Source organism: Mastigoproctus giganteus, chromosome 5 (genome assembly GCF_048544385.1).
Source record: "Mastigoproctus giganteus isolate SK-2022 chromosome 5, ASM4854438v1, whole genome shotgun sequence".
Lineage (NCBI taxonomy): Eukaryota > Metazoa > Arthropoda > Arachnida > Uropygi > Thelyphonidae > Mastigoproctus > Mastigoproctus giganteus.
In genome coordinates, this window is record NC_143579.1 from 142,258,321 (window position 1) to 142,273,327 (window position 15,007).

General features: G+C 36.1%; 1 protein-coding gene across 1 annotated transcript in view; it reads right to left on the bottom strand.

Annotated features, from left to right (window-relative positions):
* The window catches only part of LOC150085739 (kinesin-like protein KIF20A), a 1,052,004-nt gene that overhangs the window by 951,814 nt on the left and 85,183 nt on the right, over positions 1–15,007 (bottom strand). Inside the window, exon 3 of the mRNA XM_090374670.1 lies at positions 9,246–9,436. Coding sequence (XP_090230796.1) covers positions 9,246–9,436 — 191 coding nt within the window. The remainder of the gene's footprint in view (positions 1–9,245; positions 9,437–15,007) is intronic.

A 15,007-nucleotide genomic window follows, 5' to 3' on the forward strand; every position in this document is an offset into this window, starting at 1 on the left:
AATACATAAGTATTTTATTACGATTATTTATTGTGTTTGGTAATGTTTTGGTTACAAATGTGTGTGTTCAATCTTGGGTGGTTGGCACCTAACCCTATTTTTCCCATAGGGCCTGTTGTTTATATTGCACGATTTTGCTTTGCACGCGGGTTTCTAGGAACACAACTATCGTGCTATAAGAGGACTGACTGTAGTTCATATCACGTACTACCTCTCTGACCTCTACTCAGCCTACAATACCCTGTGATTAAGATGTCTTATTAATGCTTCAGGTTCATTTTAAGTTACTTTGAGTTCATCACCTGAAGTGTATAGATTTTGATTCATTGTATGGTTAAGTCTAAATGTACACTTTCGTTTTGATTCCCTCAGTAGCCTTCATAAAGCCTACACAGTGTACGAAATACTTTTCAGTTTTTACAGTACAATAACATGCATTTTTCCCCCGATTTTCTGTTTTCTTCTCTTATATGTCGCTCTGACTACTTCACAGCTGTCCACAGATAAAGTTTATAATTATTATAGTATATAACTTCCTTCATTCTTCTGAGGATTTTATGTGATTTTTGTAATTTTGGCATATCAGAGATATAGTAGCAATATTTTATTAGTCATTCCAAGTTACATAAATATCGACTTAAGGTGATTCCATGTCAAGTAGCCTGTTTGATGATGGTCCCTACTCAACCATATTCAATTTTGTTGAAACTTAATGTAGGTGTTTAAACAGGTTTCCAAAGAAGCTGTGCAAAAATTCAGTTCAAAATATAGTATGCTTGAGGCACCAGCACCTTTTATGTGGAGCTCATTTGTGTTACATGGTGCAAATCACAAAAATTTTTCAAAAGTTTTAAGTGTTACTGTTGCACAACGTTGAGAGGTTGCTCTGAAACTTGGAATACCTAGTTAACTTTTGGCAAAGGATGAAAAACTTTTGGTGTTTTTCATCCTTTGCCAAAAACCTTCACATTTTTTACAATGTAGTCTAAAACTGAAACCAAAAATTTGTTGCGACAAATTTAAGCAAGGCTTTTGAAAGTCATAACTTTGAAATAAAAAATCTTTAGTACCTTCTTCTTTGGGCATTCCATTTAACAACTGCATGAATTCAGTCTAACTAAATATGAGCCCTTATACTTGTTTGCTGGCTGAGATATTTTCCTTCAAAGATACTGAAAATTTGAAAATCAAAATTTGACCTACCTTTAGGACAAATATCTTAATGTGGGACACCTTCAATTCTCTTGTTTTTGCTACGTTGGAAAGAGCAGGTTTTAAGCACAACAAGAATCATGGTTTTCAGTTTTGAATCTTGCTATTTAAGGCCAAAAATATGGCCTTAAACATTTTATATTTTCCACGTAATATTCGCATACTTATTTGATGGTGAAGTTTCACATCTCAATAAGGACAGAACTATTGCATTTACAAGAGTGAAATTTTTTGCAATTACTCTGCCCTTTGGTTTAAGGAGAAAAGGATATATTTCCAATGCACAAAAATATCTGTATTTTTTACAATGGAGGTGCAAATGGCAAGAAAAGAAATTGCATTGGTTTCCTTGGTGCAAGTTCAGCTGGCTTCCATTTTCTAGTCACACCGACCCAGCTGGTCGAGATGCTGAGGCTTTTGCAATTTCTAATGACCTTCCACAGATTGTACATTTACCTACAAGAATACTGGACAATCCTAACCATGCAGCCAGCAAGCTTGATCTTTTTCTCACAAACAACCCTTCTAAGTACATGGTCAAAGTGAGTGGTCCTTTAGGTACCTCAGATCACAACTTGGTGATTGTCTCTTCTCCAATGGAGACTTTATCTCATGGCTATTGCCAACCTCGTATTGTTTGGAATTACAAGAATGCAAAATGGGATGACCTGTGAGATTTCTTTTCTTCTTTTCCTTGGTCAGACTACTGTTTCAAAACTTCTCATGCCAATGTTTGCTCTGATCGTGTCAGTGAAATTATTCTTGTAGGAATGGAATCCTTTATTCCACATTAAAATCTCGTCCTTTATCTAAATCTTGGTTTTCGAATAAATGTGCTAAGGCTTTCCAAGAGAAGAATGCTGTATATTGTAATTGGCTAGTTTCCAATTCTTCAGTTTCATTTATTGCCTACACCAAAACTCGCAACAACTGTAAAGCAGTCATTAATCAGTCCAAACTAGATTTTGAACAGGCTAAGAGTAGAAACCTTGCTTCTTGCCCTAATGGTAACCGATTATTCTGGTCTCTTGCCAAAACTATTGGCCAAAACTTTTGGCATATTCTGGTTTATTCGGCTTTTCTGCTCCCACATCTGCCAAAACCAAATGGTTCTGTTGTCACTGCAGCCCAGGATAAAGCTGACCTGCTAGCATCCCATTTTTCTTCCAACAATTCATGTATTAATGATCTTGGTAAAACACCTCCCACCATACTCCATTCAATGCCTCCTGTGGTGTTCCATCAAAAGGATGTCAGAAGGATTTTGAAGAATCTCAATGCTATGAAAGCTCCAGGTCCTGACGGTATTTCTCCACTTTTTCTCAAAATCAGTGCTTCTGAACTTACTCCTGTTCTTTGCCGCCTTTTTTCACTTTATTATTCTAAAGGTGTTTTTCCTTCTGCTTGGAAATTTGCTCATATCTAGCCAGTTCCTAAAAAGGGTGACAAGTCCCTCCCATCCAATTATCATCCCATTGCAATTACTTCTACTCTTTCTAAAGTAATGGAGAAATCAATGAACCACCAACCCTTAAACTATCTAGAAACCATCTGTCTGATCAACGATCGCCAGTATGAATTCCGTCAGTGTCGATCCACTGGTGATATTCTGGCTTATGTTACCCATTTATAGACATATTCAATGGAAAAAATTCTGTGAAACAAGCAGTTGCTCTTGACATCTGAAAGGCTTTCAACTGTGTTTGGCATAAAGGTCTTCTAAACAAGCTTCCATCCTATTGTTTTGCCAACTGTTTTTGCAATTGGTTATCCAGTTTTCTCTCTAATCGTTCATTGAAGGTGATGGTAGATGGCTCTCTATGTCTTCTAACTTCTCGACTAATGCCAGTGTCCCCAAAGATTCAGTTCTTTCCCCCACTCTTTTCCTCTTGGACATTAATGACCTTCTTCCATTAACTGGAAATCCTATCCATAGTTTTGCAGATGATAGAACATTGCATTCCACTTTCCATTTTGAAAAACCTTGCCCTGCTCACAATCAGCTTCAACTTCTCGAATATCAGCTACCAATTCCATTCCTTAAATGCCGATCTCCAAGTAATTCACCAGTGGGGTAAAGACAATTTAGTTGATTTCAATCCTTCTAAAACTCAGTCTTGTCTTGTCTTATATCTTGCAAAAAGGATTCTTCTGCGCCTATACTTATCTTTGGTGACACTCCGATTTCTAGGCAAAATGATATCTCTCTTTTGAGGATTACTCTGACTTCTAATTTCTCTTGGCATAAGCACATTACAAATATTGCTTCCTCTGCATCTAAAAATCTTGGTTCTCTTTCGCTCTCGGTGTTACTTTTCTTCCAAATAGCTGTTCACTCTGTACAAATTGCAAATCTACCCTACCATGGAATATTGTTCCCACATCTGGGAACAATATTCCATGGCATTCTTTGGCTGTTCAGCCAAAGCCTCTCTCAGGCTTCTAGATTCCATTCATAAGAGGGCAGTTAAGGTAATTAATGACTCGTCTCTAACAGTCTCTCCACTTGCTGTCTCATAGATGTACTGTTTCTGCTGCATGCCTTTCTACAGATACTTCCATGGGTACTGTTCTTCTGAATTGGCTTTTTTAATTCCTGCTCTCTCTCTTTCAAAATAGTCCGAACACATGCCGCCACCAGCCAACATCCGTTTACTGCCCAACTTCAAACTCACATAACCAACTTTTCATCTTCCTCATTTATTCATTCAACTGCCTTTTTCTGGAACAACCTTCCTTCATATGTATTTCCTGAAAATTGCAGTCTACAAAAGTTCAAGTCTAATGTCAACAAATATCTTCTTTCTTCTTCTCAATCTCCAACCCAAGCACGGTACTAAGTGCTATAGATTCTAATCCTTCTCATGTTTGAGGTTTTCATATAAAAAAAAAAAAAAGTTCCCAAGCCTGAAAAATCTTTATTCAGATTTCCAAGCATAAAGATTATGTTTTATCGGTTTATAAGCTTGAAAGAAGTTATAACTGTAACAATTTATTTAAAACACAATACAATTTGAAATAAGCAAGTGAGCGTGAAGATATTGAATCACTGTTTCGTAATGGACTAGAATTTTTCACTGATGGTTGATATTACTACTTCAGGCAAGCTATATTGTCATCTCATTGTTGTTGTTTTTGGACCTGGAAAATTGGCAATAATTTGTTGTTCAGGAATCCAGCAGACACTTTGTCTAGCACGCTAGTGAAATGAGCGAGCTGCTCCATGAGGATGCATGAAATTTACCAATACATTGTGTTCTTCAAATGAAATTTCACAAATATTTCCAATCCACTAATTATTGTCATAAATACAGGCAAGGTTGTAAATTAATAATTGGAACATATTGAATATTGGTTTCACTAGTCTAATCTACATGAGCTACAAAGGATGATGGTGCATCATTTGATACTCAGCAAACACGAATCTGTCTTGCATCAATAGGAATGAAGTGATGATTTTCTCTTGTTCCAGCAATGGTATGACTGTCTATGAATCTTTTCTCTTGAAATGGCCTTACTTGCTCAATTTCCTCTTTAGAAACAAAACAGAATTTTAAACATGTTTCTTGGTGTCGGGATTGTTGTTATTGTTATTTGGATTTTAGGAGCATTAGCAACTAAGGCCATACTGCTCCAGGATATGCGGTGGTCATTTCCTGACCTTTCCGCATCCTCCATATTTGGTGGTGACAGGCTCGAACCCCGGTCTAATCAAGAAGCGTGTGCTACGCACTGCTGCTCCTTCTCACCTGGCTAGGGAGGCGCCTTGGTGTCGTGATTTGGTTTTCAATTGGGCGATGGAGACTTGCACATGTTGCCAATCGTTTTATTGTTCCACCAATTCCATCTCATGGTGGTTTCCTATGGTTATGGTGCCAAAGAAATTCCATTCAGCACTGATATCAAAATCCTTCTGATGATTAGTTAATAAAATTCTTGAAATTCTTGTATTGAGCTGCAGAACCATCATTGAAATAATAAATGTGCCTGATTTCTGTCATGAAACTTCAAATATTCAATTAAGTTGGTTAGAAAAACATGCACTGCAATTGTGTCAGGTCAAAGTCAGTCACTGATTATGCAGAAACTTATACAGGTTGACCGTCACTAATCCTGCAGCATTGGGACCTGTGGGGTACCGGATTAGTGAGTTTGCCGGATCACCGGTGGTTATTTTAGCACATACAGTTTACCCAACAGCTAACCACCTCATCCTACCTTTAACACATTTAAGCCAAGCTAGTTTAAGAAAAAATTTCTCCAGGGGTAAAAAAATATTTAGCAAATAATTTGATTAGTAATTCTAAAATAAATATTGTAATGTCAGTGTTGTCATTTTTTCGCTTAAAATATCAAAAGAGTTTTTTGTGTCACATATATGTGGCCAACACAGTAGAATACTTTATTTCTTGAGAAGTCATGTCGGCCACATACGTGTGATGCTATTACAGCATACATATGAAGGACATTTATGATTAGTTTATTGCGCGCGTGACGAGCGCTGCAATAAAACTAATTGCGATAAAATAAACTCTCACTTGTCACAATAAGTTTGTCAGTATTGTTAGAGATTTTGTGAAAACAAGTTCGTTAGCACACTGTATTATCCATCATTTTGTGTTGTGTTTTTCCACAAGTTTGTACAAGTGTTGTAAAAAAAAAAAAAAAAAAAAAAAAATCTAAAAAGGAATGGCTAAAAGAAAATGACTAAAATAAGAGGAACTGAAAGAGATTGAAGGAATTTACAACTAAGCAGAGTTAAACTTCTCACAAACACACTGCTGTCGAGTTTTTCATAAGTTCAACTTTATTTGTTATGGACAATGTACAGTGTTAGTGCTTTACCCCACAAGGGTCACTTCCTTTATGCATTGGAACCATGGCTGGGGCTAATTGTGAGCAGTTTATAATAATAGATGCAGAAAAACAAGTAGCAATGGCTTGCCAGTGTTTACGAGTTCACAGCAACAGCTGATGCTGCAACCAACACCACCAGAACAGTAGCGGCGAGTCATTGCGCCAACCTGGGAAATTTGAAATTACATTTGCAGAAATTGTTTGAATTAGCAGTGGAATCAGATTACCAGTGGTGGGATTACCGATGGTCGACCTGTATTCTGAAGTTCAACATCCCTGTAACAAATGACAAATGGATGCAATGTAACTTGGCTATTCTCCCAGTGGAACCCTTGAACAGCATCTTGCAAAACAAATGAATAATTTTCTGCAAAATCCATCAAGATGACCAATTCTCCTGTCTTTGGGCTGTCCTTGGTTAGCTTCAAATGGTAGCTTTGATGTTTAGCAATGTAGTGATAACAGGAAAGGTTCAATATCTTTGTACTGAACTCTTCAATAAAATCTTCTGTTGTTAATTGCTTTGTGTCCAGTGTATGACTGTCAGTGTGTATCCATTGCTTGAATTCAATAATATCTTCTGGTTCATTGTTTTCAAAAATATTCTCTACAAACTTTTTTTAATCCATCTGTTCCTGGACATTTTTCACACCAATGAAGCATACAATCTTTTGACTCCAAATCAGACTGTTTTACCAATGAGAAACTTGTAATCACATTCAACAGGACTTGCTGCTAGCGTTAACTTGACATTTTGATGGATTGTGCATACACATACAGTATGTGTTCCTGGTGCACCAATTGTGACACACCACTTGGGTCAAAGTTCACAAAATTTAGAAAATCCAATGTCAGATCCATTTCTATCTCGATAAGTTATAAACGTTTCCTTCAAGTTGCTGAGTAGTAGTCGCTTTTGCATTTGCATTCCATCTGCATTTCTAATGGAAATGTAATCTTTCTTTCCAGGGAATATCCAATGAATTCATCTTTTTCAAAAAATTCTGTCTCCTTTTGCTTTACTTGCTCAGAAAGATTTTTTTTCCAGGTATGGCCATGATTCCTTCTTCTGCTTTAAGTTTTCTAGCTTTCTTGACCATTCTTTCTGAGACACTAAACTCTTCCATTGTTTTCTTTACGGACCAACTAACTGGAGCTAGTATTAATATTTTAAGTATTTCTGAATATCTTGATACCATCAACCTTTCTTTCAATGCTTTCAGCTCACTGTAATCTAAGAATTTCCACAATGATGACTTGCACTTGGCTCCATGATGTCATTTGGATCCAATCCACCAATAGATGCAATTTTACTGGCAATTACATCCTTTACTTGATTTCTCTTTGACATAGCCTTGTGAGTCTCTCTTAGCCATTTGCTAAAATTTCAGAGGAGAAATACCAATAGCCATCAAATTTGTGTTCAAGCTTTCAGTCGCATGCATTTTGTCATCATGGTCTGATCCAGATGAAGTTGATGTTCCTGTTGCTGCTTTCAGCTGTTAGAATCTTTTCAGCATGATGGGCAAAGCTTCTGGCCTGGTTTTATGTCTACCTTTGTTGGGTTTTTCAGGTAGTCTGCCATTGAAAAATCAATTGGTTGTAAATTTTTTTCACCATATGATTTTTCTTCTGGAAAGGATTACAACATGAAATTCAAAAATTCAAATTTTGCAAAAATTTGCTGCAAAAATTCAAATTTTGTCAAAAGCAAAGCTTCATGATGTAGACAAACTGTCTTCTTCACCCAGTTTTAATCCACAACGTTGACCTATCAGCTGTTGTTCTTCAAATTCAAATTCTTTAAATAATTTTAACACACACTGATGGTGCATGAGTCCAGCTTATCTCCAGCAAAATCTTCTGATTCCATGGCTTTCATGCCGACTGATAAGTGGATGTTTCTGCAAGCAATCAAAACTTAATTAGTCAAATAATAAAAAATAGAGGAACAAATTAAACAAACTGTTCATCATGAAGATAAAACACATTAATAACAGCATGGTTCAAATAACATCAGCTATTTTATACTTTTTTTGTATGAGTCTAGAATATTCCGGTGTTCTAGAATGTCATGATGTTGTTGGTTTTTTTTGTTTTTTTTTTTTTTTTTTTTGGAATTCTAGAATATTCCAGAATTGTAGAATATCTTGTAGCTGAAACTCTTGGGTATTCTTCTAGAATATTCCAGAATTCTAGAATATACTCTATTTTTAGATTATTCAAAACATTAGGCAGGATTAAGGAAGCGTTTTGACACAAAAAAGATCTTACAAAATAACAATATGGCACATAAAACTACTTGATGTTGAGGCATAATTTTTTAGGCCTTAAGTGCAAAGATACAAAATGGATAAACCATGATACTTGTTGCTGAAATACTGCTCTTTCCAGTGGTGGCAAAAACGAGAGAATTGAAGGTGTCCCACATTAAGATATTTGCTCCTTAAGATAGGTCAAATTGGACTTTCAAATTTTGAGTCAATTTTGAAGGAAAATATCTCAGCCAGAAAACAAGTATAAGAGCTGATATTTAGTTAGGCTGAATTCATGTGGTTGGTAAGTCCAAAGAAGAAGGTACCAAAGCTTTTTATCTCAAAGTTATGACTTTCAAAAGTCTTGCTTAAATTTGTTGCGACAAATTTTTGGAGCCAGTTTCAGACTGCATTGTAAAAAACGCAAAGGTTTTTGAGCCTGGACACAAAGTTTTGCATTCTCTGCCAAAAGTTAACTAAGTATAACAAGTTTCAGAACACTACCTCTCACCATTGTGCAACAGTAACTTAAAACTTTGAAAATTTTTTGCGATTTATTCGGCATAACACAAGTGACCTCCAACAAAAAAGGTGCTAGTGTCTCAAGCATACTATATTTTGAACTGAAATTTTGCACAGCTTCATTTGAAACCTGTTTAAACATCCACACCAAGTTTCAACAACATTGAAGATTGTCGAACATTGACCCCTAAGCCACTTGACATGGAATGACCCCTTACTTAGGAAGTCCTGGTATCTCTTACTCATGTCGGGGACAGACTGCAAATTATGTTCTTTATCATCATATATGTTACATCACTAAGATTCTAAAAATGGGTTTAGATTTGAATTCAAGTAATGATAGTAAAAAAAAAAAAAAAAAAAAAACCAAATTCCTAAATATGAACATTAACAACAAACCTCAGTCTCTTCCAGAATGTTAAAAATTTCCTGTTTTAAAGTCTGTTCTTTTTTAATTTCTTCTCTGGACAATAAAGCAACATTACAATACCTCTGAGGTTTATACCGAGCAAGTGGAGCAAGTCGTCCTTTAATTTTCTGAAAGAGCATCATGACAGTTTGAGGAAGGATTCCAGGCTGTGATGGTGTTCCTGCAAGAGTAAATCAGAATGCCAAAAAAATAAATAAATAAACTCAGACAATACACTAAGGTTAAGTGAGTCAAAAAAATTAGCATAATTACTAAAAAATATTGCATCTCTTTATACTTCAAACAAGATCTGGTCATTATTATTATTAATACCCATATGGTGCAAGGAAGCCTGAGACTTATGCTGCACCAGGAAAAAAAAGAAAAAAAATTCCCAAGTTACCCTGAGAGAGAGAGAGAGAGAGAGAGTCAAAAGTAGGAGGGAATCACCAAGAAAGAGAATGATGATGATATCCAAGCTCAGGACCCTGGGAGTGCCAAACCCATACTCACCAGATGTGATCTCCCCAGGGTTCATTGGGCATGTGTGCAAAAATTAAGCCCATCAGAGAAGGCAAAAACAGTTCATGAATATACAGTTGGATATTTATCAGAAACATATCACGGCATCAAGTTAACAGCAGTAATTTCAAAGATTTTGAAAAGCAATTTCAAAATGCTTTTAGTATAAAGATCACTCCAACTGCACAACTTTTTGTCATTAGGCCTGAATTACGCTTAACATTAGAAGCCATCAAACAAAGAGGTCTGACTTTCTCTTTGATTAATATGATCAACAGTGCATAGACTTTGTCCTCCATGACAGTACAGTGGATCCCTGCTTTACAATATTAATCCGTTCCAGAGACATCATCATATTGTGAAAATATCATAATGTGAACCCAATTGTAGTTGTAGTAGTACTGGCATGTGATGCAAGAAAGCAAATATATGAGCTTATACAACATCAGCCAAAAAAAAATTTTTACAAAACAATTCCCTCTAAATGTTTGTCCAGTTCTTCCTTAAATTTATTTAACCTATCAACTTCCACAATGACAGATGGAAGTTTGTTCCAGCAATTAACCACCCGCTGGCTAAAGGCAAATTTTCACACATCTATTCTACATCTGTCTTTCCTCAATTTGAAGTTATGCCCCCATAGGTTCATAATCTGAACAAGTGGAAGGATCCCATCAGAATTCAGTGTGCTCAACCCATTCAAGGCCTTACAGACCTCAATCAGATCACCGCGCAGGTGCCTAGTCTCCAGCCACTGCAATTTGCAGAACTTAAGCCTCTCTTGGTAAGAGGATCCCCCTTCATTCCCCTCACCAATCTTGTTGCCCTTCTCTGTACACGCTCAAATAAATCTACATCCTTCTTAAAATGAGGCCTGCAGACCTGTATGCAGTACTCAAGGTGTGGCCTGACCATTGCCTTATACAGAGGGACAATCACCTCCTTTTCCCTGCTAGCAAATTCCTATATATCATTGACAAAACCCCATGACCTGCCCTGGCAGCCTGTCTGCATTGTTCAGAAAACTTAATATCTGACTGCACAATTACTCCCAGGTCTTTTTCATTTTCTACCACCTTAAGTGTAGTACCACACAGTTGGTACGTTTCTCTGCAGTTACTTCTACCCATATGCAGTACTTTGCTTTTGTCAATGTTAAACTTCAGTTGCCACTTCTCAGCCCATCTGCCCAAATTTTCTAGATCCTGTTGCAGTAGCACACTGCCATTACTGTTCATTAACAACCCCGCCAACCTTTGTATCATCTGAAAACTTTGACACTAAGCCTGATATACCTTCATCAATATCATTGATAAATATACAAAACAGTGGACCCAACACCATTTTTTGGTAATTCATTCCAAGACCTAGGAAGTTGAAATTTCCACTATATAACTAAGCTAATTATCTCACTAAAAGGTGATTTATCAGTTTACACAATGTTGTACGTACACAAATTCAATACAGTAAATTTGTCAAATAAGCACAACAAAAAAAAAAAAAAAAAATCAACTAAAAAATGCAAAAACAAAACACTACTATTGGCTGAGAGGAAGGACCATGTGGTACGGTCAGGGACAATCTTAAGCCCATCAAAGTGAAATAAGCAGGTGTCAGTTGACATGACCACTGGTTAGAATCAGTTGCTTTAATTTCAAGAAACCAATTAAAATCATTAAAATGCACCACACTTTTATCGTTATCATATGTTCAGTTAAGAATAAATTTGAACTCCTTGATATTTTTCTAAAGCACATTTCTGGAGGTCACTACTATAAAACAATAAAAACAGTTTGCAGTTTTCGGTTTTCTGGGCTTTTCTGTTAGTGCAATCTATTATAAACGGATAAACTATCTTATTGCATTTGCAATAATACCAATAGCTGGAATTCTGCAAGTTTTTACGTTATAGTGAAATGTGTTTATCTTCCATGAAATCTTCAATCATATAAAAAACAAATACATTTTCAGAATCTTCTCTTCATTCCTATTTTTTAAGCTTCATAAATTTGTTACTCCATATCTCACTTGCACATATCGTGTTAGCTGCAATTGTGCGTGCCATGTTTTTTGTTTTGTTACTGATTTTTTACTATTTTAAATTTTACAACCCAAAAAAAATGCCAGTGTACACAAATATTAGTTAGTTAGCATAGCATGTGCATATTACAGTATTAATTAAGCTATGTACGTAAGTGTAAATTTATTTTTATTTTGCTAACCTGTGGAAAATATTCTTCCAATTTTCATATATCATTTAATTTTGTTAATTGGCAAGGTAAGTTCATCGTAAACTGATTTGATCATACAGTGAACCAATCATAAAGCAGGGATCCACTGTTTAGTGGATCACGGTTTTTTTTTATTATTTTTTTTTTTTATTACTTATCACTCATTTGGAGAAGTGTAGGTTCAATTCTCATCTATGACTTAAACTTTTGCGTCCTCTTTAATCCAGGTAGTGATAGTTAGCTGATCTTAGGGGAAGGAGTGAAGCTCCCCTCCCAAGAAACCAACTCATTTGCCTTATGCTGGGATTTTCAATCATAAAAGATGCAAATCGGCCTGTGAATGCACACACTTGTGCTGACATAATATACAATGGTGCAGCATGGTCTAAATCAATGATGCTCCTAAAACTCAACAGTAGCTTTGACCTTCTCAGCACTTTCACATAAAGTACACCCACTGGTCACGTAATTTAAACTGTACCTTATGAGGGGATGGATGCCAAACGAACATGACCAAAATCCATTAACAGGGTATAGTTTCTGTTGTATATACTGGACAAAAGTCACTTGGAAGTTTGATATTTGAATTAAGCAAAACTTTTGTTTTCCAACTTTGATTGCATTTCATGCTCATACATAAATGTTTGTAGCTGCCAACAATTAGCAATATGAATCCTGACAACTTTTAACACAGATTTATCTTTCAGCTGGAATGCTTTTTCCAAAGGAAACACAGTAAAATCTCATAACAAATATGGATGCATGAAGCATTTGGTTGTACCAAAATTTCTTTCTAATAAATATCACTGAAACTGAATGAAAAAAAAAAAAAAAAAACCATGTGCTGAGCACACGAAGTAGATGGTGTTATGCGAAACATCCTTGTGGGCACCTAACAACTAAATGCAATAAAAATGCGAGACAAAAAAAAAAAGAAATTGTTGACAAACATTTGTATTATTGGAATCATACTATTCAACAAACGGCTAAAATCAAATGGGTAATTAGGCTATTGGCTTGGATTTCACTAACCTCTTCCAAGTCAAGGATATTTTCTTAAAATAAAACATCTCTTGTGCATACAAGGTACACATTTTGTAAAAAAATCATATTTGACATGAAACTAGGCGATCAGGATAAATCGTGGGCACCGCATAAAGTATGCCATACATGTGTCAAACATCTTAGAAAATGGAGTCAAGGAAAAAAGGTGTGCTTGCCATTTGCTATTCCTATGGTGTGGCACGAGCCAGTAAGCCATGCCAAATGTTACTTTTGTGTATGTGACGTTAAAGGTTGCAATTCAAAAAATAAAAAGGACATCAAATATCCAGATCTACCATCAGCCATAAGACTGGTTCCACATGGACCTGATCTGCCTGTAAAACCTCCACAAGAAACTTTGGAGTCCACATCTTCTTTCACCGAAGCAGAAGATAAAGAGGTTAGTGAAGAGGAATGTTATCAACCAGAAAATATTTTAACACCACAGCAATTCACGCAAGCCAAACTGAACGATTTAGTAAGGGACTTAAGTCTTCCAAAGTATGCTGGGATCCAGACTTCAAGCGAAGAACTTACTTGCTCCTGATACAGAAATCATAAAAGGGAGTTTATAGAGTATTTTTCACAAGGTCCTCTCGTATATTGCAGTGATATCGCTGGTTTAATAAGTGCCTTAGGAGCTCCATCATATGTTCCTAGTGAATAGAGACTATTTATAGACTATTCTAAGACTAGTTTAAAAGGTGTTCTCTTGTATAATGGAGATAAGTACACATCTGTGCCAGTTGCTCATTCAGTCTACTTAAAAGAATGTTATGACAATCTAAAGTTGCTTCTGGAGAAAATTAAATATCAAGATCACGACTGGCAACTATGTGGAGATTTAAAAGTGTTATGTATATTGTTGGGGCAACAGGGTGGGTACACTAAAATGCCATGCTTTATTTGTGAATGGGATAGCAGAGCTAAAGTGCTGCATTGGACGAAGAAGCAATGGCCTCGGAAGCACAATCTTACACTGGGTTCAAAAAATATTGTGCCCAAAAGTTTGGTGAAGCCAGATAAAATACTTTTACCTCCACTGCATATCAAGTTAGGCATAATGAAGCCTCCGTAGCCAGGTGGGAAGGAGCAGCAGTGCACAGCACACGCTTCTTGATTAGACCAGGGTTCGAGCCAGCCACCACCAAATACAAAGGATGCGGAAAGGTCAAGGAATGACCACCGCATATCCCAGAGCAATATGGCCTTAGTTGCTAATGCTCCTAAAAACCAACCAAACAATAACAACAACAACAGCATAATGAAGCAATTTGTTAAAGCACTGAATAAGGATGGCAACTGCTTTAAGTACCTTTACAGTAAATTTCCCAATTTATCTGATGCAAAACTTAAGGAGGGTATCTTCACTGGTCCCCAAAATATAAAATTAGTTTTAGATGGTTAGTTTGAAACTACTATGACTGACATTGAAAGGGAAGTCTGAATTGCTTTTAAAAGTGTAATGGAAAACTTTCTAGGAATTCAAACCTCACAGGATTATGAGAAAATTGTTCAAAATATGCTCGAAAAGCTTCACAATTTAGGTTGCAATATGAGCATCAAAATTCACTTTTTGCATGCCCATCTTGATTTTTTTTCCCGAAAATTTTGCACAGATGAGCAAAGAACAAGGGAAGAGTTCCCATCAGGACAAAGGAAATGGAGCAGAGGTACCAGGGAAGGTGGAATACAAGCAGGATGGCTGACTACTGCTCGTGTTTAAAAAGAGAGAAACCTGGCACTGTACATAAAAGAAAAACGATTAAACGTTCTTTTCAAACAAAGAGACAAAGTTCTGATTAATGAAAGTTTCAGAATTTTGATTAATACTTGTTAGTATTTACATATTTTTTGATATATGAAACCTATCAATTTGCCATTACTAAATATAAAGTTATATACTTTCATAAAAAATAATACTTTTTTATTTCTTAAGTCGTGATGTATCTGGA